Below are 27,005 nucleotides of genomic sequence, written 5' to 3' on the forward strand. Positions count from 1 at the left end.
CTCTCTCTCTCTCTCTCTCTCTCTCTCTCTCTCTCTCTCTCTCTCTCTTCCTCTTCTCCCGCACTTCTCATCCTCCTCACAGTTCCCAGACTCCCCGCACTCCTTCTCCGCTGACAGGACGATGGTACGGCGCACCGAGCACAGACCCAGAGCGGCACTGATCAACTCGCTGTGGAACTTTTAAACTCATTATTATGCCCTGTTACGCAAGGTTTGTGCTCCTGATCTTGTGCCTGGTCCTGATCGGGGAGTGCAGGAAACACAGAAGTAGGAAAAAGCGCTGGTCTGCTCCGGCGGAGACGCACAAACCGGGGACGTAAGTAGCGACAATCTTTGTTTTGTAAATATTTATTTATTAAGCGATTTATTAAAAGATGTACAGGGCCATCTAAAATCACAGCTGGACAGAAAATCAACAGGAAAGTCCATAGCTCTTTCTTCATCGTTACTCTGAAAAATGTACGCACAACTGTGTGCAACAGACCAACGAACACCGACCGCTATCTCCTCTTCATTACCAAGAAAAATCAGAATCTCAACATTTACTTCCAATCCCGGCTAACTCTGAACCCTCTAACATTTCTTTACCTTCTAGATATATCGGTAAGTGTGGTATTTGGTTTTTATTTTGTGAATGTACCGAACAGACCCATCTCCCTCCAGAAAACTTATTTGTGTTTACATCAGAGGAGAAAATCCCTGTGATGAACACAGTGAATAATGTTGTTTCAGGTGAATTCTTTATGAAGACTTCACTCAGAGAGGCCAATAATTCTTCCCTTTAATCCTGATGTGTGGCTGTTTCTCCTCACTGACAGTCACACTTCAAACAGGATCAAACTCTGCAGCAGCTTCTGTTCTCATTATGTAGCATGGATTTATCCTGCAGGGAAAGCCTGGACTTATTGTTCAATTCATTTTCTTTTTTAATCTTTTTTTATTTGCTCATACACTTTCAGAAAGATAAGTTGACCGTTTCAGATTGCATCTTAAACTGGAATAACAGCTTTTTAGAGGACTGTAAAGAAGAAATAATATTTTTAGTTAGTTAGTTGTTAGTCAAAATCCCAGCTGAAGACTGTTCACAGAATATGAATACAGCAAAACACTTCTGAGCAGAATGTATATGTCCTAAAGAAGCAGCTGCTTTAAAGATACGTTTCCTGTTGTCTAAATCTGCAAAACATCCATCACCTTTAATAAAAAATCACACACAGAGAGAAATCATTCAGCCTGTTCAACGCCACCTGTTCAGTTTGTATTAGGAGGAGCAAAGGCAAAAAAAATGACTAAATGTAATGTATTAGCCAAACCTCTCATACCTAATTTCTACACACATACATACATACACACATGCACGCACACACACATACACTCACACACCTACATACATAAATACACACAGACACGCACTCATACATACATGCATACACACACATACACACATACACACATGCATACACACACATACACACATACACACATGCATACACACACATACACACATACACACACATACACACATACACACATGCATACACATACACACACTCACACACACTTACATACATACATACACACATACATCGTGGTTCTCATCAGGCTTTGATAGAAACAACATTGATCAAAATTAAGTTACAGTTAAAGATTTGCATTTTCAATGGTATTCAGTTGTCTTGTTTCTGGAAACTACAACATGTTTTGTCAGAATCATGATGTATGATTCTGCATCTCATGATTTATTTCCAGTCTCTCAAATTGTCAATCTAGAAAGAAGCACAGAGAGCGACACTATAACCAGCTCTGTGTTTTCTGACCATGACGTCTTCCATGAGTCAACCATTAGTCCATTTATTTCTTTGGATATTCTTTGTGATGTCCGACGAGCCTGCAAAACTCCTCCCCTCTATTCTGGTCAAGAGTGTGCCTCAAAAACATTAATTAAACTGAGCTTTTGCAGTGGATTTTAGGGAGCTAACATTCTGCTAACTAGCTAACAGGCGACTTTCCTTTGATTCAGCTGCTGATATTGACTGTGAACTGATTTTAAACAAAATACATGTATTTCATATTCTCCAAAAACACACCCCAAACTACTGGATAATAAAAAGAAGGATCAAACTTGCCCCAGCCCCCATGACTTCAGGTATATCAGGTTATGGGCGGCAGTAGCTCAGTCTGTAGGGACTTGGGTTGGGAACCGGAGGGTCGCCGGTTCAAGTCCCGGCACGGACCAAGTTCGGAAATTGGTCTGGTAGCTGGAGAGGTGCCAGTCGATTTCCTGAGCACTGCCGAGGTGCCCCTGAGCAAGGCACCGAACCCCAAAAAAAAAAACTGCTCTGGAGCGCTCGCTGTGGGCAGCCCCCTCACTCTGAGACCTCTCCATTAATGCATGTCACTGGAACCCTGTTTGTGCATGAGTGTGTATCTCGGCCTATGTGTGTGTCATTAGACAGAGTGTAAAAAAACCGAATTTCCCCTCGTGGGATTAATAAAGTGTAACTTCTTCTTCTTCTTAAAGAAATGTACTTCCTTGCAATGGACACTAGGAGGCTTTATCCACATACACGTACATAAGTGGAAACGAGTCGTCAGTCTCACTGACGTCTAAAGAGGAGCAGTGAAGATGAACGAAGGTGGTCGCCACCTCAGAACCGCTGACCCCACCTAACTTCTGGCCAATCGAGAAGAAGGCAAATCGTTTGGAGCTGAGGCAGGCAGAATGAATATCTTGGGTCGCTGAAACATGCTCATCTAAGTTTGTGACCAGCTAGCATCTTCCAAATGTTGGAAACAACAAAAGCTGACAGAAGTCAAATCAGGGTTGAAGCAAAGTGAGGTCGGCTAAGCACCAACCTGTCGGTCAAAGTGGAATTATTATGTCACATGACTAATCTGCATAACTCTTAACCTTAATAAATTAAAAACTGATGAGTAATATAAAATGTTCCCTTATGCAGTGTGCACTCAAATAGAAATGAGCTTTAGAGACCAAACTGTTTTTCATACCAGGCTGTAAACGTGTTTATTGCTGCTGTAAAAATGTACATTTTAATATGGGAACTAAAGGGGATTCTGTGGCTTGTAGAGCGAGCCTCAAGAGGATGCTCGAGGAACTGCAGTTTTTTACACTTTTAAATCCAATTAATTTCCAATACCAGAGGTTACAGCTTGATTTTTTTTAAATGAGAGCAGCTAAATCTCTCTCTCTCTCTCTCTCTCTCTCTCTCTCTCTCTCTCTCTCTCCATGCAGAAGTCTGTATTTGTCTTTCAAAAAGGTACATGTAGAGGGTTGACGAGTGCAGATATAATTGAACAATTTTAAGGAAATGCTTTCCATTTCCTCTCCGCTGTCACTCACCACTCAGTTTCATCATGTGGTTTATACTATTCAAGAACAGCTCTGATAAAAGATTACAGATTGTGCTAATGTTTTCAGTGTTTGGTCTTTTATTTGTGAAGAAGAGATGATTAGTTGAGCTTGTTGTTTTAATATTTGTTTATTTTATTTTCCTCTGAGTGATAGAGTAATTTCCATCTGTGATAATTCAACATGAGTGAACCGACTCGGACACAGTGTAAAATCTCTGACCGGACCTTTTATGTTAGCAAAGTTTGGTCTGCTGAGTCACGCCGTTAAATACTTTCTTTTAGAGTCTTTTCTAATGCAGACCTTCTTTCTTGGGCTCGCACCAGTTTCTAACATGAAGACATACCAACAAATCATTAACACATCAGGTGGTTAGATCTCCTGATGAGAATGTCAATAACTTTCTCTATGCTTCAATTAAAGGCAAATCTACGAGTCGTTTATCTGACCAAACGCCCACATTCCTTTTATTTTTGTTGAAGTTCTGCACATGTGCATTTAGCTTTTCTTCTTATGGATAAGTTCTCTGCTCCATCTGCTGAAATCATTCAGCAGATGGGAGGCACCATCATAAATCTGCTCATCTTCAATCAGATAAGTTGCTGTTGTAACTCTAAGTAAGTTTTTCCACATAAATATCTTCACATTACTGAAATCTGTCCTTTTTACGAAGCAGGTGTTTTTTGTGTTTAACCTCAAAAAATAAAGGTATCTGCTGAAACCACGCATGAAAAACGCAACTTGTTAACCGAGTTTTAAAGTCATCCTATTCAATCTTGCTTTGTTATCTCATAATGTGTGGAAGGATTAAAACCTCTGCTCTCTGTTGTCTGTCTGCAGCCCTCTGTCCAAGAAGGTATCAGATGGAACTAAAACCCGAAAGCTGAAGACCAGTCACCTCCTGCGCATCGACGAACACGACTTCACCATGAGGCCGGCCTTCGCAGGTAAAAACCTGAGAGCCGTGTGTCGTCCGTGATGGTGTGTTTGTGTATCTGTCTTCTGACGGGTGTGACACACCCACAGGATTAGTTTCAGTTCACCCTTTGTTGAACCTGAGCGTGAAGTAAATGTTGATAGCACACTCACTGACAGAGCAGAAACAGGTTTATTTATCCCACCTGTGCACTCTTCCACTCCACTTGCAAACCTGAAGAAGATGGAAAAGAAAACATGGTGAAAGACGGAGAAGAAGAATTATTTCAATCAATTACACCGAGTGTTAAACACTCTGTGCAGCATGTTGTCAAGTCTCATGCTGTATGTAATTGACTAACAGGCTGTAATGGCTGCAATATGAGCCAAGAACAAGATCAAAGTCTGTCCTCTAAAATATGTTTTTTTTGGTTGCTTTCACATATACCAACCATCCAGTGGATTCAGTGTTACAGCTTTAACATTGTTGTATTTTTTATTTGGTTTGGTTCACACTGCACTTTGTTAAGTGCACCAGAGCCTGTTAACTGTGGCCATTGACCTCTCGTGGTTACAGCTTTGTGGTTCAGTTTAGCAGCATTTTAAAATATATAAAGAAGATAAAGTTATATCTTGGCTGTGTCAGGTTAACCTGGCATGTCGACGAGAGTGAAGTGTAACCACACAAGGCAGAGGCATGTGTACGGTAACCTACAAGGAGGATTGAAGGCCGTTGTTGTTAGCAATGCTAACTTTAACCTGATCGACAAAACTATTTGAGATCGCCAACAGACAACCACATTCAAACCACGAATAGTCACACCACGCCAAACCAAACAGACTATCCAACAAAGCGCACCAGAGTTAGCTGACAGACTAAACGGCCAGTGGTGATTATAGAGTGTGTTGGGGCCCTACAACTTGTATTTATCACCATAATGTCTGCCGTTGTCCCTACCCCTTTCTTTTCTTTTCTCCTATAGACTCCTATCGTTCCTTTTCATTTTTCTTTATTGACATTGACAAATGTTGGTTTTCATACCAATAATGCATTATTGATGCTTCATGAGCGCTCAGGGACGCCCTGCTGGTCTGGAGCCCCAAACAGTTCCCAGCCTTGCCTGTAGACGAGCAGCACCTCAGCAAATGCTGCAGGCTCAAAAACAGAAATGTTAAAAATTACAAGTTAGTGTCCATCAGATTCCTCTGATGGACACTAACTTCTGTTCTTTTAGCCTGTCGTTCTTCAGCGCTATGAACCCAAATTAAACAGATGTTATTACAATAATCTGACTGAAAGGAGGCTAAAATAACGACATCATGATGCATGATTGTCGTATGTGAGAATTTATCTGTCAGACAACAAGTTAACAAACTGTGTGTGTTTGTTTTAAATGGTTTCTTGGACCCATTATAACAGCTGTTTGCACAACATAAATGAGCTGATCAATGGAGGCAATAAAACAGTAACTTCTGTATTGCTGCTATTTCTTGTCAGTGGAGTCTGATGTATTTCCCACCAATGAAAACAGTTCTGGCATTGCTCAGTAAAAAGTCCTCAGCTAGCAGCAGAATTTCAATGTAATTTATTTTGTGTCTTTCCTTCACACGTCGACTGTCAGGCCTGTGGCACTGCTGCTGTGACTTTCATGAGACAATTAAAAACAAGAAGCTTATTTGTTGGACTAAAGAGTTCCATCCTCTGGTGTTTAGCATAAATGGGGCGCAGTTTGAACACAGGAGGAGGTGGCGAGCTAAATGAAACGTCCCATGGTGCATTTCATGCTCCTCTGAGACTGCAGCAGCAGACACAGATGGAGGCGAGGATCCCACTGAGGATCACTTTTGTCTCTGTCGTTTGGCAGCTTTTGTTTGTCGCTGCAGACGCCTCCTGCAGCAGCAGAAGAAGAAGGAGAAGAAGAAGAATGGGATGGTCTTAGTCAAACATCAAAAGAAGCTGACTCGTGTAAACACCCTGCTGCTGTGGGCGAGATTGTGGCGTGTTCATGTATCGGAGGAGGAAGTGTGAGTGCAGCAGATGCTCTGGTTCTTGCTGGCAGAGGCTGCAGTGTTACTAATGAAAACCTCTTACACATTCGGGAAACCATATCGAGAACAATGCTGTTAGGGGTGTTTGAGAACATTTCTGAGTCATCATCAGACAAATCCTGACAGTACGGACAGTCAAAATCACATTGTTATGATCCCAAAGTTGTTGTTTTTTTTTAGCAAAGATCCTCCTGGTTCTTCAGTGGATCATGTTCCTGTTTTCACCGGTTTGCATGAGGAGCTGTGAGAGTTGATGACGTGTCATGTCATCTTACTTTGAGCACCTGCACTGCTCACATTGGTCCCCTGCTGCAGCCTCACAAATCAAACAGGAAGCTGAGGGGAAGAAGACGCTTGTTTGGACCAAATAGTTGTCATCATATTTCCTGCGTGCTTCTATTTATAAAGCTCCTCCTCCCTGTCTGCCTCGGGTTTAGACCCATCATGCATTAGTCACATTTGCATTAAAGAGGCCGCTTGTTTTCTCCTCGTTTCACCTGCTTCATTCTTAGGAACCTTCCATAAACACTTCCTCTGTGCTGGATCTGTCTGCAGCAGCTGCTAATCCACAAACACAGGAGCCGAGCCGTCCAGCACCGTGAGGTGGAAATGATACAGTCTTTATCTCCGCCTGCTCTGGGCACATGAGGAGACACTATACAGCACAGGACAATGCAATCTGTGAGAATGTGACTGGATAGAAGAATAGAGTTGAGCTGTAATTTGCAGACATTTGGCTTTCTTGAATTTGAATCTGAAACAATATTCTGCTGTATGATAAGGTCTGTTTGGGGGATTTGAGTATTTTTATTCCAGCAGAATTCAAAACAAAACTATGTATAATGAAAATACTAATTGAGACAAATTTAAGATTCCTCACTTCATCCATCTCATTTTTTACAGAGATAAGATCTTTCACCCACATGTCATGTTTAGGGGGCTTTTCCAGCCTTTATTGTAGAGACAGGACATTGGATTGAGTCAGAAACCGTGGAGAGAGAGGAATAAACAACATCAAACCCGGGCCGCGACCTCCTGTGGATGACAGCCTCTGTGCATTGATGCGCGCTCTGGTGCTGTACAGTTAGTCACAGCTAATGTTTATATACTTTATACACTAGCTGTTTGTAGAAAATACAGACTGCAGAAACACATTTTTAAACTGCTTATTTTTATTTACTGTGAAAAATGATGATTCACAGTTTGAAAACCATGAGCCATGCTTCTAATACAAAACAGTAAACCTACAATATTTCAGTCAAGCAACTCTTTTCTTTTTTCTTATCAATATTTTACAAGATTATCTAAAAAACATTGATATTCTGTAACTAATGTATCAGGTGTGCCAGCATTGCACATCTTTGCTCGTTGGCATATACTGATAAAGCAAAAGTTACTGCTCGCATCAAATTTCAAATCCTGCTGCTCACCTCCGAATTCAAGACAAAAACAGCTCCTCCTTTGCTAAACTATGTCACCCATGTCTATGAAAGGCCGATCCAACCTTCATAATAGGGTCTCTAACTAGACTCTTCTCTGTCGCCCCCCAGTGGTGAAATACATCAACAAACTCCATTTGATCCACAGAGTCCGTTTGCACCTTTAAGAAAAAGCTCAAGCTCTTTTTGAACACCCACAGCCTCAGTGATGTTGATGATGACCATGATGGCGATTATTAGGATGGTTTTAATGTCGATGTTGTGCTTTCTGGTCTCTTCCTGTCAGCACCTGCGTCTGATCAGACTTAATGCTGTTCGTTTGCACTTACTGACATTGTTATCTCTTTTCGAGATCCTTGCTTGTGTTGTATTTACCTTCTTTTGTTTTTGGTGCTTTAGATAAAAGCGTCTGCTACATAAAGTGTCAAATTGTTATTGAATCTGTTCTACATAAGTTCAACATAAGACACACGTCTATGTTACAATAAAAATGATGGCATTTATAGTCAGAAAAGCACATTCACTTAATCTTGTTACAATAAAGGAGACTGTTTTTCTAAGGGCACACACTCACTTTGCTTTGGCGTGATTGTCCCCCTTCTCCATCTCCGCTGGCGTGCACTCACACTGCTCCAGGACTAAGCGGGTCCGAGCACAGTTACCTCTCGTACATAAGGTCGTTATACAACACATGCATGACTTTACATAATACTTAAGTGTCCTTTAGTTTACAACACAGTTAGACTCGTTCAAAAAGAAAAGAAAGAAAAAGACTGTTGAGTCTGCGTCCGTACATCGGAGAACAACACAGACAACATGACAGGTACTTTAATGACTGTGTGGCTTATTTTAAGTCATTTTAATCAGCTACAGCCATAAAATATTGAAAAATGTCCTTGTTGTGTTCTCACGTGCTTGTGCTCATGCATGAACCCGAGCATGGATTGGATCACTCACACTAGTCAAACAAACTGGACTTTAGGGGTGACGCATGCTTGAGCACATTAAGGATTGCCTCGTGTGAGTGCATCCTTATATCTAAGTGCAAGTTAAACTAGTTAAATATTTAATCTGAAGCTTTATACCCTCCTCTGTTCATATTCTGTCCTGTCACACACAACCACAACACTTTTAAAGGTGCATGATCTCTGAGTGAAATCCTTAACTTCCTGGTCCTTTTTCATCCAGGTGTATGAAGGTTCAGACTGTGAGCAGCTGCCATCAGGCGTTGTTGTTGTGCTTGTTGAATCAGCAGCAGCAGCAGCAGGTTGCAGCTTTGCTTTTGGATGCTCCCTGCTCTCCAACTCTTCTAACAATGTCTCCTTTCTTTAGCTGCAGGCTCCGTTATCCACCCACCTGCTGTGTTCTCATCATGTGGCTGAATGAAGCAGGTTTGGCAGCTTAAAATAAAGAGAAGTGTTAGAAAAACAAACAGATGTAGATACAGTTCCTCCTTTACAGTTTCCCCCCCATAATCAATGCTTGCTAAAGTCGTGTTCTAACAACTCTGTTGCCACGGTGACGTCAGGATGCCAGATTTAAAGTTTTGAATCATCATCAACTCTGACAGCAGCCAACACAGAGAAAACGCTTCACCTGAAAGCATGCCAGCTGCAGAAACAAACATTTACCCCTGCACAGCTGACTTAAAATTTAAACTAAAACGTCACACACTTTGTTTAATCAGCTTTACAATAAGGTGATCCTGCTTTAATGCAGCAAACAAAGGTGGTAATATACCCCCAACACACCACTACGATGATAAATTAAAGTATTTCCAGTCCACAGCTCTGCGGCACGACCAGCAGTTAACCGGTACTTTAATGTTCTACAGTTGGCTGGTTTACACTTTTGTAAAAGAAAATCAATATCCTGCAGGTCTCTCTGCAGAGCGACACAACCTGCAGGCAGGCAGGAGGGGGGGGGGGGGGGGGGGGGGGGGGGGGGGGGGGGGGGGGGGGGGGGGCGGCACATTTATCCCTAATGGTTGGGAACTGGCCCTTTGCCTCATGATTTTTATTTTCTGTCTTTCTTTTTTGGCGGTATGCCTGCTCAGAAGTTCATTAGATTAGCATAAAGCAGTAAAGAGACGAGGTTAAACTTGCAGATTTTTCAAAGTACCTGCAAAAACCCCTAAAAAACTGCTTCCATCAGTGAAATATTCCCCTAATGTCCAATTTCAGGTTTAGGACTTTCTAATTTAATATTCTTTAGCGCACATCAAACTAAGAGTCCTTCTACAAAACTTAGTTTGTGTATATTTTCAATGTAACTTGAAACTTTCTTAATTAAAGACTTTACTAACTTTCATGCAGCGTGGGAAATGAAAGTCCATAAACACCGGAACTCAAATAATTAGGCTGATAAAATATTCAGTAGCTGAATAAATCCCTGAACGTGCTTAATAAAATGTTTGCTTTTATGTCAGGCTGTGTATGGATTATGTGCTTTTGTTTCTTTTCTCTCTGCCTGGACAATAACTCTGTTTTTCATTGTAAGACGTGGAGTTAAATAAAGCGGCAGGGGTTTAGTGGAGCTTTAACTATCGGTGTGCTTGTTCTGCAGCTTTCTGTGCTCATAAACAGCTTGTTTTTTATATTTAAACTCACAGTGTGCACTCCCCTGTGCGTCAACACTCAGTGCTGTGTGCATGCAGGTTTGTAGGTAAAAGTTTACAGGAAAAACACTGAAGAATTTTTGTGTCTCTTTTTAGGCAGACAACACACTTCTGTATTTCTCTCTTACAGTAAGTATGGATAAGTAACTCTCTGGGTATTGCCTAAATGAAGTTTCAGGGTAATTTCTCAACTCCTGCAGGAGTGGACAATCAAAAGGTTTTTGAGTTACTTCAGTAAATTGTTTCAGACTGCAGTCCAACATGGCAATAATGGCTGTAATGCAATCCTTAAGGGCTATTGGAGGCAAGAAAATGAAAGATGCCTGTATTCTCTGGCTCTGATCATTTCTAAGTGGAAAGGATCTGTGACGTAAAAAGTTTGACATACAGAAACAACTGGTACAATTGAAAAAGTCTCTTTCTACTTGCATCCAAAATTCTATTGTAATAAAAAAATACATCCCAGCATGGATTGATATCTGCACTTGTACATAGATATCTGCTTATAGACAGATTAAGAGAAAGGCTGAACCTTGACCCCCAGATCCTGTGGTTTTGTGTTGATGTGTCCTTAAGCAAGACTCTAAACCCCACACTGATCCCAAGTGGCACAGCCATCAGTGTATGAAGGTGCATGGAGGGAAGGCAAAATGCATGACACTGTATAAGGGCCCTAAATATATGATAGCTAGTTTGCCCATTGTATATTTCTTTTAATGCCAGTTTTAGTTCATAAATCGATCAATTCCATGCCCCCCACATATATCATTATTTTTCATAAATATTACTTTCTGCAAGAGTCGACTTTGGAATTATATTCTGTCTTTCACTAACGTCCCATATTTGATCCCAACGGATGTATTCCGGTCTTTAGAATAATTTGATATTAAGAGTCGCGCTAGCTTTAATGATGAACTGGCTTCTGTCTTAAAGGTACAGTATGTAGAATTGCATGCTATGGTTTACATTAAAATATCAAACTTAAATTAAAAATTGACTAAATCCATGTTATATATTTTTGCATTATATATTATACATATTATTTTCTAGTCGAATACTTACGTCACATGCACGCCACCATAATAGACACAAAATGTTGCCAAGCAAACAGCTGATGTTTAATCAAAGACCGCGTCGTAAGCTAGCGCTAGCTACTATTATCAGCTGCTACTCTGTCGCTGAATGTGCTGCTATGATTTAAAAAAAAGTCACTTAAAATACACATATTGTCTTTCTCAGGTCGGTTTGTATTGATTCAACACGGAGATAGTTATTTTTACTCCCAGGATACGCCACAAGCCTCGACCTCATCTTTTGTTATTGTTTAGATTGAGAGCCACCAAGCAGCGGATTGTACACACTGTATGTTTACAGTTGAGTTAAGGAAGAGCCGGGGGGGAATTATTGTAATTTGAAGGTCAAGTTGACATTTCATTATGTTTTGTATGAACAATAAAAAAAAATCTTCAACTAAAAAATATCTCCTTTTAACTCGTCTTAAAGAGACAATTAAGCTGTTTTCACGTATGCACTGAAAATATCTTGGGAATTTCAGGGGGACTGCTCCAGATATTCTCCTGACCTGGCTGTTCACATTCACCTCACAGTATGACTAACCCTGTCAGAAGGGAGCGCTGTCATGAGAATATTTGCCTTATTATCGATGCTGAGTGTAGATCAACAGAGTCATAACGTCAACAATAGAGTGGAGAGGAAAATACTGACAAAAAGGAAACATAATGCAGCAGCAAATTACGAGCAAAGCACTCGCAGTGAATGCTCTGGAGAATATTCTGCGACATTCTCAGCTCACTCTTACTTGCTGCAGAAAAAACGCTCACGTCCACACATACAGCTTCACCTGCAAATATCAGGCGCAAGTGTGAAAACCAGAATAGTCTTTATTTTATGTCCTCTTCCATTCCTGACTCTCATACAACATACATGACATTTTACAATAGAACAAAGTCAAAGCTATTTATGATTATGATTGTTTCTTTGATTTTCTGTATTGAATTATTATTGTTATAATCTTCTTTAATCTCTTCACACTGCTCTTGAGAAGCCCTTCGTAACCATTTTTTGAAAAGTGCTGTACAAATGAATAAAATATATGAACTGTTCTTGTTATGTTAAAGCACTCAGATGTGATACTGAGGGCTACAAAAGACCAACAGCATTGTGAAGTGGAGCATTTCAGTGACGCATTTGTGGGTCTCATCTGATAATCACTGTAGTGGAATAATTCGCTGATGCTGTCGGCCTAAAATAGCAAAAAAGGAGATCTTCCGGCAAAAGCCACACATGTTTTTTATGTGCATGATTGTCTTGCACACACAAACGTCTTCACTTCAGCCTCACTCTAAAGCACACACAACAGGCTGCTGTACATTGTAATTTAAAAAGATACACAGCTATATATTGATATGTCCTATCGGAGCAGTCCAGATCTGGTTCTGGTTCTGGCTGCAGACCCGTCCGGCTCTATTAGCCCCGCTGGTCCGGGTGCTTTTCCCAGCAGGTGTCTGGTGTTGAACCCGGTGAGGCAACAAGTCCTCGTCAGAGCTCGGGGATTACAGAGTCTGGCACGTGATGTGGGACATATGGTGTGAGTAAGAGCAGGGAGTCCACTGACGACAGCTGGACCGGGGTCGAGTAAATACCCCCTCTCCCTCTCTCTTCCAGGTAGCAGCTTTGTTGTGCCACCCGTTACGTAAGGCTGGCACCCTCTCTGCTGCTCAGATTAACAATACTACAGCCGCCAATGTCACTTTAATACACAAACATAAAGAGGGTGATGTTGGATTAATGAAACAGATACCAGGAGGCGTTCGTAATGCAGTGGAACCTTAAATCACTTCTCCTTAATGCTACACCACACTGATTGAATCATAAACATAGATGTGTACAGGAAGTTGAGCAGGATAAAGACAGGGATACGCACAATAACTGTTTTAATTCCAGATCTCACATTATCTTTGCATATCTCGTCCTGAACTGTTCTTAATTTGAGTAGAAGATGATAAAACAAGATGTGAAGCAGTTTGATCATCACCTCTAATCGTCTTAACTGTATTTTTATAATGAGTTTCACACATTGGCCACCATCATTTGACCGTCTTCTTTCACTCTGTTTTTTCACACATTTTGGTGAGTTCAACTTGATTGGTATTTTTGGTATTTTTGGTATTTTTCCTGGCAAATCTTCACTTCAAGTTGAAAAATTCAAGTCACAACGGGCAAGTAGTTTATTTGACGGGACAGAAACGACCTTTGATTGGCTTCATTATCTATTCAGTTTGTCCTTTCATACATGGGCATTGAGACTGTGAATATGTTCAAATGAATCATCAACATTTTATTTCTAAAGCGCTTTTCAGGTTCTCAAAGACACTGAACATGAGTTTAAAATGAAGAACAACAACGTAGGAGCTATTTAACAAACTTGACTGTATTACACATATAGGTAATGTAAAAAAAAATCCAAAATGTTCAGAGGATAACATAACCCACAGCCCACACACGTACACACACACAGCAGAAGAAAGGAGATGAGGAGCTTCGTAGCAGAAAAATGCTTTTTGTAAAAATATAAAATTTTAAATGGTTTGAAATGTTATTTATTTTTATGGTCGGCATCTCGCGACCAATCTTGAGGGCATATGACCTTCTAAGACCATTCCTTTTTCCCTTGAGGGAAAGTCTTCTGCTGTGAGGTCCATATGTGGACAGTCAGCTGAGGGGCGGCCTCGAGAGCATGTGTGAAAACATGTTAAAACTGCAGCGTAATGCTTCTCACTGCAGGGTGGTGTTATGTTGAAGAAGCTACTTTAAAAGCAAACATTTGCAGGCTATCAATTTTCTCCACAGCCAGATGTCTAACAGCCCTTTCAGTCCTGAGCTGAAGAGTCTTTGGGCAAGATACTGAAGCCCAAACAGCTCCTGAATGCAACGCCTCAGTTTGTGTGACTGTGGTGAGATTACGTCCCGCTGGTCAGTCTGATTCGTTTCACAGCATCATCTGACATCAGTGTGTAAGAATGTGCAAGTAAAAGGGTGAATGTGACACGTGGCATGATGCACTTTAAGTGCTGCATGGACACTTTGTCGTCGAGAGTCGTGTGCATTTACTGATCAAAGGTTGTGATTATTTAAAGTGTCATTGATAGAAATCTATCAGTGGTAGAGTCGGATGCCTCTTAACTGGAAGGTTGGGGGTTTGATCCCCACCTCCTGCAGCAACATTGGGCCACGAGTTGCTCCCACTGCTTGGTAGGTGGCGTATGAATGGATTAGTTAAATCTGATGGACTCGTTACACAGCAGTCTCTGCCATCAGTGTGTGAATGGGTAGATGTGACCTGCAGTGTAAAAGTGCTTTGTGAAGTCAGGAGACTATAGTAAAGTGCTTTACAAGTTCAAGTCCATTTACCATTTATTATTTTATGAGTTATTTTCTAAGGTTTTTCACATATCCACAGTATCATTGTAAACCTGTGTATATACAGTTTTAGGAGGTTCAGCACTGCACTTTAAAATGTTCTTCTACTTTTAGTCTTGGGTCCAAATCTTCAACATCATGTATGAACAAACTGACTGTCATCCACCTGAACGAGTTCATGGTTGAAGTATGTTTCTGTAGACTGTCATCCGTCTGCTTGCTGTCTGTCTGCAGGTCCAGCTGTTCCTGTGGGAGTGGACGTGCAGGTGGAGAGTCTGGACAGCATATCAGAGGTGGACATGGTGAGTAGCCTCAATGACACACAGTATGTGCCAAACATGGTCCAGTGTATACGAGTGTTATTAAGATGTCAAAGTGCTCAACACTTACTCTTTGCCAAAACAAATCAGTCTACATTAAAGGTACCATAGTTAGGGCTCAATATTGCCAAGGACTTCTTCATCTGTTACCATGGTATTAAAACAGGTATCCATAAGGTTTGAATGTTACCAGAATCATATTTTAAGTTTCATATTTTGGTATCGTGCTAACTTTAGATTGTTGAGCTGCTTTCTAACATGAAATAACCGCAGAGTGTAAATAAGTCATTAAAGTAGACTTAGTCTGGATGTATTCAGAGAGGATTACTGGAATCAATTGAACTTAATATTCAATCAGATCTGAAAGCTCAGACTCAAACTGAAATGAATGAGATTAAAGAAGGAGTAGAAAGATCATGTTGTTATTAACACAACTGTTCCACTGGATTATGATACTGGGCTGAATTTGACCAGCAAATCTGTGACAGATTGAGTTCAAAGCTGCTGGCTTTAACAAATGAGCTCAGACTGCTTCAACACATGGAGAAGAAGCCGAGACGTGGCAGCTAATGATCCAAAAAAAACAATCTTCATTAAAGGGAATTTTGCTTTTTTTTTTTTTTTTTTTTATAATTTAAAGCCTCTTTTTGTATATTTTAGGCACTAAAGGACTTGAAGTGGACGGACTTCAATCATGTTGCAGGAGGATTATGACACAACCATTACATCCTGTTTCACTGCTTCAGGATCGACCAATGCTAACTAGTCCAATCATGATAATAATTAGACAGACCAGATAAATATATAGATGAAAAATAGTCCTCCTTGTTAGACAGTGGTGATGTGAAGCTCTGTTGTTAGAGGGGTCCTGTATTTGGGAAGGACTTTGTTAGTTGTTGTAATGAAGCTGTTGTTTTCAGTTGGATAACCAGCGCCTGGTTATAAAAGCTCATCGGTGGGATGTTTTTTATTTGTTCAAAGTCAGACTGATGCATGTTGAGTAATGTAATTAAATTAACCTTCTGGTCTGGAAGCAAAAATTGGTTCCAAAAAACTGTCGTCCTGATGTCGAGTAAGCTCTGGTTTGAAGGACGAGCGAGGATTACTCTTAATTTGGATCTCAGCGTCGTGCATTTAATTGTTTTTGAACAGAGAGCGGTGAAATAAATAATGATGTCAGACCGCGGCTCCTCTTAATGACATTATGTCATGTCACAAAGCTGCAGCATACTCAACAGTGACACAGCAAATTATCTTTGACTGTATCATTTAAGGGTTATGCAAATACAAGGTTTTCAAGGACAAGGAAGGGGGTTTAGGAAAAGATCCAAATCTGAAATAATGCCTGTGTGTCTCACACGTCAATACACACTTTGACTTTAGGCTAGGCAAGTTTATTTATAGAACACATTTCAACAACAAGGCAATTCAAAGCGCTTCACACTAGACACTTAAAAAGCATCAGGACAGTGGAAAGAAAAGATTAAAATAAACGTTGAAATCAAAGTCTTTATGAACATATGTCGATCAATAAATTGTGTGGGGTCCTGGTTCAAATCCCACCGTCACCTGTGTTTGTAGCGTTTCCCCTCCAGGGATCAAACCTGCGCTTCCCTGTTTATTTGGCCAAAATGGCTGACAGAACAACCTTGACCAAACTGCAGACAGTGACATCAAAAACTTCTGCCTCAGATACCCCTGTCTGATCTGACCATGATCGGACCTCTTGCTGTCTCCCTCTCTTCTTAAAATTAGATTTAAAAAACACATGCAGGTAAGAAAACAAGAATTTCTCCAGTAATTTAAAAACAAAATAAACAAGTGACAGAACATATGACAGCCTATAAAACAAAATAAAAAAAATGTGATAGATAATGGGACAAATTGACTTCTGCTGAACATTTGGCTAAAATGCCATTTAGTGATTAGTGGTCAACATCCACTCACCTGCAGAGGGCCAAACGAGCTCACCTTAACTAAACTTTAAAGTGAATGCACCGTGAACGATCATTAGCAGTTTATCCTAAGAGTACATTACCCCAGAAATGTCAGAGAGACATACTGTTGTGTTATATAACGTTAATAGTCTCAATTCCACTAAATCGTGATGTTTACTTTCAGCCTTTTACCGGGCCTGATGCAAAGTGAAAGTCCAAACAACCATGAAGAAAATAATGTTCAATTATTACTCGTCAAAGAAAACTTGATTATCCAGTCAACTCGAAAACAGAGCCTGAAATGTGTTGAGTCATCTTTAAATAAACTCCCTACTTGTCAAAGTCTTTACATTATTTGATTATTTAAAGGTCAGACATTATGCAAAATCCCCTTCACCATGTTTCTCTAACACTAAAGTGTCTCTAGTCGGCCTACAAAGTCCCAAATTATGAGAAATCCACTCTGCGGTTTGGATAATTCTCTGCCAGAGAACTGATTAGATAGAACGGATTCTACCTGAGCAGAAAGGTGCTCAAACTAGGATCAATGTTGGAGATGCTTTTGTAAAATGGAGAGAGGTTAGTTATTGTGTCACATGTTCATTAAAACCTTCTTTTGTCTCCAGTTAGAAAAACTCAGTGTGCCAGTGTTGTAATGAGGTAATGGGTAATTAACAGCACACTGGTGTGATCTAACACCCCGACCAGAGTCTTTGTAAGTCTACATGGTGCTCCTACTGGACTGGGTGGATTTGGGGTTGAAGCTGCCAGAACACAGAAATCCAAAGTCTGTGAATCTGATAATTGGATGCAGTCATAAGGACAGAGAACTTACTGTAATGTCATCTACTCAGCAATTTCCATCTAAACTCTTTCCTTAAATTAGCTCATCAGCTGCTAAATGAAGCTCCTTTAATTGGCATGCATTAACTTCCTCAAAGGTGCATTTTGCTGCTAATAAATTGAACGTTTAATTGTCATTAACAGTAATTGCTGTAACTGTTCGTAAACTTTTAATAGTCATACAAGAAATTCAGATATCAACTCCTCTATATAACATCAGCAGGAAGTTCTGGTGTTTGTCCACAATAAACCTGAAGGCCGTAAACTGTACACAATGTAAGGTTCATCTTCTGTAACTTCCAAACTGACCAAAATACTGTCCTTCTATGACATTGTGTTCATTTCAGTGTTTCCTCTTGTGATTAACATATTAGACATTTAGACATTGATATAATGTCATAACCATCAAAGGAAGAATTATTACAAACTACCTGTGTGTGAAAGGATGGTGTTTTTCTCATTTTAAAATAAAAAATAAAATAAAAATAAAATAAAATATCTTGGGGAAAACACTCGGAAAACGATTCTACTCAAACTCCTTGAGTGTCACAGTGATGACTCAGATGGTTTGAATATATATTATATTATATTTATTCAAAGCTGGTTTAAACCTCTGGCTTTTATAATCACATTCACAGTGTTTTAAACAGCTACTATGCTTGACTGCACACTACGATTTTTAAAATCTTCACCAATTAAAAAAAAAAAAACAGACATGAGGACAGTTTTAAACAATGTTAAACTTTATAATCTTCCAAATGAACACACTGGACGATTCAGCCGCGAGACCACACACCTTTTGTTTTAGTAACAACGGCACAGTGCTGAGCTCAGAAACACAAGATCTTACAGAAACCTGTCAAACGTGACTTGAGAAGAAAAACAAATATGGAGGACAAGAAGAATATGGCTTCTTCTGTTTTGTAACGAAAAACATGAAAAAACAAGAAAAGAATTTGAAATCCAGACTGAGAAGACAGTATAGGCACCACTTATACATTGTATAGTTGACTATTAAAAGTATGCATCTGGTTGTGTCTCATTGGCTACTGCAGATATTCTTTCAGGGGAAACCTGATCTGGAATTGTTACAATTCTAATCGGCAAGTCTCTGATTTAATCAGCAGCAGTAAAATGATAGTATTGACAGCACCACACTGGACGAGTATTTGGACAAATAATCAGCTGCAACAAGCCTTGTGGACGGTGCAAATCGAGCCTAAAGTTGGCCCTATGTAAAGTGTGTAGTCAGCCTTCAACAAATGATAACACATTTGGAGAATTAACAGCGCAAGGTAACACCTCTCATTAGTAAACTAACAGCACATTACAGTTATTATCCCCTGCAGACACAGACGTGCTCCTGAACTCCTCTTACACCCATAAAAGTGTCTTTAATGATCGGTGCCAAGAGTGTGATGTGTTGATTCAGCCATTATTCTAAACTGATCTGCTCTTATATAAGTGGGGAGAGGAGGGGCTGCCAGTCTGCAGGCCCACTCCTCCCAGCATGGAAACAGGAGGAAGGGGGCAGACGGAGGTAATCTAGGACTAATGGACGCTGTGCTCTGTTAACATATGTTCAGCTCGCCTCTCTGCCGCCGTCGTGTATATTCAGTCATAAAGAATCCATATAATCCAGGATCTGCAGCCGTGTAATCCCACCAGAGTTCAGGAGTGCTCGCAGTGAGAGTCAATCCAGATGCTGTTTCTATATCTAACATGCCCCCCCTTCCTCCCCCCCTCCAGGACTTCACCATGACCCTGTATCTGAGGCACTACTGGAAGGACGAGCGGCTTGCTTTCCCCAGCACCACCAACAAGAGCATGACGTTTGACGGACGCCTGGTGAAGAAGATCTGGGTGCCCGACGTCTTCTTCGTCCACTCCAAGAGGTCGTTCATCCACGACACCACAACCGACAACATCATGCTGCGGGTGTTTCCTGATGGTCATGTCCTGTACAGTCTGAGGTGAGACATGAAGCCCCCATCTCCCTCACACACACACACACACACACACACACACAGATATTTGTCCTGACTGTTGACATTCACACTCTGTTTTTAATCCGTCAGGGTAACAGTCACCGCTGCATGCAACATGGATTTCAGTCGTTTCCCGTTGGACTCGCAGACGTGCACGCTGGAGCTGGAGAGCTGTGAGTGTTTGTGTGTCGCACACACACTCCACTGTATGGCTGAGGAGACAGTGAAGATAATGAGCTCCTCATCATTTAAGCCCTCAAGTGTTTTTGTGGAGCCTTATCTCAATCAGCAACTCGCTGATTATAAACACTGATTGTTACGGTGGCCCGGAGAGCTCCAAATACTGGGGTTAAAAAAAAAAAACAACAAACAGAAAATACAAAAAAAACATTTAAAAAAATGGGTTCTATTAAAAACATGCAGGATTTATGTATTTTTATTTTACTCAATTTTAATTCAAGTAACAGAAATTCATGAAAACAACACAACACACTTTCACAAGAAATATCGTCAACAAACTGGTCTAACTGAAAAGAAATTAGTAACAAAAAGACGATAACAACTGTGTATTGTGTTTTTACAAAAGTAACTAAAATGAAATAAAAAAAGAGGGAAAATGTCCGTCATTTTTGTTTTTGACATGAGCAGAGTGACGCATATGCTTTTATAAAAATAAACACCTAAATACTGTCTAACTTACAAACAAACATTTATTGGCCTCCTTTCAGTATGAGACCTTCAGGCAAATGACGAGGTCTAGTACCAACATGTTGCTGATAAACGTTTGTTTGCAAAGTCAGAGACAGTTTGTGGGAGTTTATCTTTTTAAATTTTGATGCACTCATTACTCTCCTAAGCATGTGTCTTATGAAACGGATGTGCAAAGGTTTTTTAATCAATCTGAGAGTAGCTGAGCTTCATCTGACTGCATCAACGTGTTGTTGAAGCGTTACACCAGGGCCTCCATCAAACAGGTCAACGCTGCACATACTGAGTGAGAGACCATTTGGTCTTTCAGTATGATCATTATTTATTTATTCTGATGATTTCAAACGTGAACGATGTATTCCTTGGTTTTGTATTGAGGCGCTGCCATCTGTCGTTACAGGCCTTTCACTTCTTGTTGCTGTTTGTGAAACTTTAGTATAAAATCGTGATCCCACTTCAGTCATAGCGTTCTGAATATCAGCACTACTGAGATTAACTTTGGCACTCTGTCAGCGGCCTCGTGACCGAATCGCAGCGGCGCTGATATTTAATACATCATTCCCTCTCGTGAGATATGGCTTAATTATTCACTGTTTTATTACTGTTTTCAGAAACACTGGATGCTCATGTTAATTACCCTCACCAGCATTTTCAAATATTTATCTTTGGCTTCAGTGTTTATCAGAAATGTTTGCCCTCAATTACTCGTTCTCATTACTCTTTCAAAGTGTGGTCGCTCGATTAATCAATATTTGCTGTGGAGATGCTGCCAGTGAAAACCCCTCCGAGGGACTTCTGAAAGACTTTTTAAAAAATCTGCACATTGCCTTTCAAATCACTGATCCACTGTCATTACATGTCCACATTTCCTTTGGATCGCATGAGATGTTTTATTTTATTTTGCTTCTTAAAAGAAACAGGTTTAAAACATGAGAGCTAGAGGCTTGTATAATAACACTGGATTTTGGATGGATTTTGTTGCATGAATTAAGCATTAGGGCAGCCAAAAATAACACGTCCACTGTAGAGGAGAATGGGACATTGAGGTTCTAACATGGGACCCATTTTAAAGACAAGTTTTAACATATAAAATTAATTTAAAGTTACATTACAATATGGGGCGCCTGTAGCGCAGTGACAGCGCACGCGTCACCATGTATCGAGGCTATAGTCCTCACACAGGCGGCCCAGGTTTGTCTCCAGCCTGAGGCCCTTTCCCGCATGTCATTCCCCTCTCTCTCTCCCCGATTTCCTGCACTATCCACTGTCTCTCTCTCTCTCTCTCTCTCTCTCTCAATAAAGGCCGAAAAGCCCTAAAATATAATTTTAAAAAAAGTTACATTACAATACTACATTCAAAAACAACTGTTAATGTGGATTTTCAGGGGGGGGGGGGGTTTCTGCTTTTATTCTTTTGACATTAGAATGTAGTAAGTCACCATATTTAATTGGTCTTAAACGTCAAACATTTCATGGCCCATAATGGAATGGAAAAACCACTGGTAATGTCCACTATCGCACAATACCTCAACAAATAAGCTGAAGTTCACTTTGACATTCTTTTGTTTATACGTGAACACTTATTGGACACTCCTAAAAGGATTTGTTTCATTACCCATTTGACTGAAGATGGTATAATAGGAAGTGCCCCGGGTGTTTGGCGACGCAGAGGAACATGTTTAAGTTGCTGCACCTCACACAGGTTCTGCTCTTGCATGCAGGCATTCTGTTTAATAGGACTCTCACAAGATATGGATCCAAAGAAAGAGAATGAGACAGAGAGTGAAAGCTTGGATGAAGACCTAGGTGAGGTGGACGAAGATCTGGGAGCCACATGAGGTGTCACCTGCACCATCATCTGGTGCCCTATGCAACACTTATTTATTTATCTTTAAAACATTTGCAGTTTTAGTTTCCAGGTTCCCATATTTAGTCCATTATTTTTCTCATACCTTTTCTGCAGCACCATTATTCACCAGCTCGTCAAATTCTCCATTTTCTATCTCTCTAACACTGCCTTGCAGCCCAGTCTGCTCTGAATAGTAAATTCCAACAAACAAATGTTTTTTTGTTCAATGCAATTCTCTGAGGATTCAACATTTGAATTATTCAGAGAACTTTACCTGGACTGATTTTACTTTTTTTTTTTTTAATATACTGGAAAACACACTTTTAGCAACATGGGACTTAAAAGAAATTATCTGTCTTGACTCTGGATCTTGCTTCACCTGTTCTGAGTCTTTATATGAGCTTCACTCTTTGTCTTTCTTTGGACTCTGATCTTCTGACAGACTTGTTTCTGAGTCTTCCCCAATGATTGTATAAAGCATCCATTCTGCCTCTGGCCTAGAGCTCTCCACTAATCAGACACAAACACAAGTACAAAGTGCTGACGTTTTTAAATGGTGTGTTTTTAGTATTAAAATAAACTTTGTTCTGAAAACTCACTCACATGTTCCTAAGACGCTCACTAACATAAAAAATACATTTTTACAAAAGTTTTAATTATAAAAGACGTGCTTAAAAAACATCACTCAGCAAGGCCACACCCCCTCACATGTGATGTCATTTTAAAGCTCCAGTTGTCTTCTCCAAAGAACAACAGAACTTAATAGAGTCACATGTATAGCATGAGAGACAGAAACACAGATGTCCACTACAGTGTATAAAAATGAATTGTCTCTCAGGAGGTACTGTTTTTAAGTCAACCTTCATTAGTGGCTGGCTAATAATTATTTGGTGAGTATTCAAGGTTGCTATATGTGAATTTTCTGTACTTTCTGCTTGTGTTGTTTGTCAGAAAAAAATCGAACTTCTGCAGCTGATACTACAGACAGTATGTCTCTTTTCTTACATGCATGCTTTCTTGCAGATGCTTACACGGATGAAGACCTGATGCTTTACTGGAAAAGCGGCGATGAGTCTCTGAGCACCGACGACAGGATTTCTCTGTCTCAGTTTCTCATCCAGAAGTTTCACACCACCTCCAGGCTGGCCTTCTACAGCAGCACAGGTAGATACAGAGGGGTTATATTTACTCATCATGAGTCCTGATCACTCACTGGTCATGTTGGGCGAGTGGACTCCAGAGCCAACAAAGACGGCAGTTTCCTTTTGTGGCAGTGAAATCATTCTACTTTGATTTAGTGATCAGAATTAACTGTAACGGGGTACAGTCAGTCATCTCTCAACTATAAGGTTGGGGGTTTGACCACCCATGTCTGACGTGTCCTTGGGCAAAACACTTAACCCCGATTGGCTCCCACTGCTTCGTCAGCGCTGTGTGCAATTGCATGAATTAAGTTAGTTAGTTCTGATGGTCACTTTACACAGCAGCCTCTACCATCTACTAGTACAGCGCTATGCAAGCTCAAGCCCATTGAAATGGGAAAGATCTTCATGTTAATCTTCATCAATATGAACTGATCAAGGGCCTTGTATCTACTTTTAATACCATTCATTTTAAACTTGATATTCTGCTAATTTATTGCATATTCTTCATAAATCTATGTGTAAGCAGCCCTAAGTTAAAGAAAACTCGGGGTGATCAGCAGGGACTCTCTAGCCCGAGGCAAGCTGAAGGGTAATTCAGACCCTCATTTTGCAGAGTCAGAAGTAATCAGATCGGCAGAGTTGAACCATAGAGAGGAAAGTCAAAGAACCGCGAGGCAAGACTGTCAAGGAAAGTTCATTTACATAACATATTTAATGCACAAAGGAAACGCCTCACATGTGCACTTAAAGACGATTAAAAGAGAGAAAAATATATTAGAAAGCAGATTTCTAAAAATGGAAGAATAGAGTGAATACTGATCATAAACTCTATCAGCAAATGTAGCCATCATAACTTCAACCATTAGTTTGTGGATTAGGATTTTCAGCTTTGAGGTTTTTTTTTGGCTTCGTTTTTATTTTTGAGCTTAAAGTGAGAATATTTGACAAAGAGGTTTGAGCTGTGCAGAGGCGAGTGGTGAGCAGAGGCTGAGCTATGAGCTAATGCTGGCAGAAGTTAAGATAGCAAGATTCATCCCAGATTCACTGCAATGAAAATATATCTGCCTTACCAAAAAGTAGCCTTAAACCCCAAAGTGTGCTTAACAGAAACTATGAATGGAAGACTCCTCAAGCTGTGTTTTAGCCCAACTCAAAGGCATAATAAAGTCACATTAATTACTGTAATCCAAGCAGCAACTTCAGGTGCTGAAAAATGAGTCCACTGTGACCGTACTTCAGTGACTATTTTAAATAGGATCATCATGAACAAAAGAAACATCATATTGTATTGAAGAGGACTTCAAACTAAAGATTAAGACCACACACTGATTAGGGAAACATTTACTGAGGGAATAAATCAGCTGAGAAGTACGGACTGCAAACGTTTCAGTGATGGCACCGGCTGAAAAACTTTCCGTGAAGAGATGAATGATGAGATCAAAGAGCAGTTTTAATGGTTCATCGCTTTGAATTCATTTTTGTTTGGAATAATTATTAAACAGAAATCCAGCTGATGTTTGCCTACTTTATATTTCCATTTGCGTGTCTTTGACTCGTCACTTTGAAAAAGCAGCAAACGAGCCGGTACAAAGATCTAAACCTACATGTTGGTAATTACAAAACAAAATGACTCTGTATTAGAAGGGATTTCAAAGCAGTGACAACCTGAACCGTACCACTACCCAACAAGGTTTAAAGACTTTTTAAAAGATGAATTCTCTGTCGCAGTAGCATCTTGTCTTTGCAGAAGCACTGTCCTAGTTTTCAGCTCAATGCACAGAGCACGCAGACAATGCCACTCAAGGACGCCATGGTTACTTTCTCTTAGATATTTAGAGTAGAACTGTACCTGGAGAAAAGGTGTTCCTCTGAGAAATGTCTGAAACTACAATGATGATAAGACAAAAAAGGTTTTTTTTGTTTTTTTCAAATGTTTTCCCCTCACAATATTCTTCTGCCATTAACTTCTGGATGAGTTGTTTTTGTCAGGTTTAAATGCCCTCCAGATTTCTATCATTTCTGCTCAAATAAATTGATAACTTCGCCTGATTCCGTGTCATCTCAGCTCACAATCCTATGTTTTATTTCCCACGCGTACCGTAAAATAATTCCGCAAACATTTCTTCCCTGTCTCCAGGCTGGTACAACCGTCTGTACATCAACTTCACTCTGCGGCGTCACATCTTCTTCTTCCTGCTGCAGACCTACTTCCCCGCCACGCTGATGGTCATGTTGTCCTGGGTGTCCTTCTGGATCGACCGCAGGGCCGTCCCAGCCAGAGTCTCATTAGGTCAGAACTTGAAGTCACACAATAAAAACACTGTCTGTCCGCATATGATGTGTATTCAAAGCAGAATACGGGCCGCATATAGGAGCTCAAGGCGCGCACACAAACGCGTGCGACAGTCCGTATAATGCCATACCGTGTTTGTGTGAGGGTTCATTGTCAATGTGTGAGAGCTCCTCTCTCATTCAATTCAATCAAATGTATGAATCCATCTTGCATGGGGCAATATTTCCAGTTCAGATGCCTTTTGTGTAAAGGACAGACAGAAATGATATCATCATGAACCTTTACTAAATACTGTATATTGACCAAGAGTCTTTTCTCTGTGCATCAGGTATAACCACGGTGCTCACCATGTCCACCATCATCACGGGAGTGAACGCCTCCATGCCCAGAGTCTCTTACATCAAAGCTGTGGACATTTACCTGTGGGTCAGTTTCGTCTTTGTCTTCCTGTCTGTGCTTGAATACGCTGCTGTCAACTACCTGACGACCATGAAAGACGGAAAAGACCGCAGGCTCAGAGAAAAAGCCCGAGAGCAGGTAGGGAGACCATTTCAGGATTAGCATACGGTATGTCTCCAAATACTCTTTTCATAAATCAACCTTGATGTCTTTCCTACCTTGTGTCCAGTCGCAGACACTCCCCTGCACCTGCGGCATGTCCCACGCCAGGACCATGATGCTCGACGGGACGTACAGCGAGGCGGACGCCAACAGCCTGGCTGGGTACACGAGGGCCTCCATGGCAGCAGAGGACGCTTCAGAAAAACAGGAGCGGATGGTGGTGCATCTCTCCCTGGACAATGAGCCCACAGGGAACAAGCAGAAGAAGGGGATCCGCGGCTTCAGGATCATCCAGAACACCCATGCTATCGACACTTACTCACGCATGATCTTCCCTGGATCCTACATCCTGTTTAACCTCATCTACTGGTGTGTGTACTGCTGAGCCTGTGCGGTTCTGCTTAAACTGGAATATCAGAGACGCCTGGCAGAGTATCTCAAAGGTACACAGAGGTCAGCAGACTGGGCCACATATGCAGCTTCTTTTTCCCTTACAGTTATGTCACAAGCTCAGATTCCCCACAGTCACAT

At 40.6% G+C, this 27,005-nt stretch overlaps 1 protein-coding gene across 1 annotated transcript; it reads left to right on the plus strand.

The window, feature by feature from the left end:
* The first annotated feature begins 96 nt into the window (after positions 1-96).
* On the plus strand, positions 97-27,005 carry LOC306821545 (gamma-aminobutyric acid receptor subunit rho-2-like). Its single transcript, XM_079340055.1, has 9 exons — positions 97-316; positions 4,211-4,317; positions 15,065-15,132; positions 19,680-19,903; positions 20,009-20,091; positions 23,499-23,639; positions 25,758-25,910; positions 26,242-26,450; positions 26,542-27,005. Exons 1-9 carry the CDS (start codon positions 195-197, stop codon positions 26,857-26,859), a joined length of 1,425 nt encoding a protein of 474 aa, XP_079196181.1. The 5' UTR covers positions 97-194; the 3' UTR covers positions 26,860-27,005.

Source organism: Symphodus melops (assembly GCF_947650265.1).
Source record: "Symphodus melops genome assembly, chromosome: 1".
Taxonomy (NCBI): Eukaryota; Metazoa; Chordata; class Actinopteri; order Labriformes; family Labridae; genus Symphodus; species Symphodus melops.

Bases quoted from the DNA above. Each gene is read 5' to 3' on its own strand.
- LOC306821545 (XM_079340055.1), top strand. From the start codon at position 195: ATGCCCTGTTACGCAAGGTTTGTGCTCCTGATCTTGTGCCTGGTCCTG. The intron at 15,133-19,679 runs GTGAGTAGCCTC...CCCCCCCTCCAG, and splicing joins GCATATCAGAGGTGGACATG to GACTTCACCATGACCCTGTA. The intron at 23,640-25,757 runs GTAGATACAGAG...CCCTGTCTCCAG, and splicing joins GGCCTTCTACAGCAGCACAG to GCTGGTACAACCGTCTGTAC.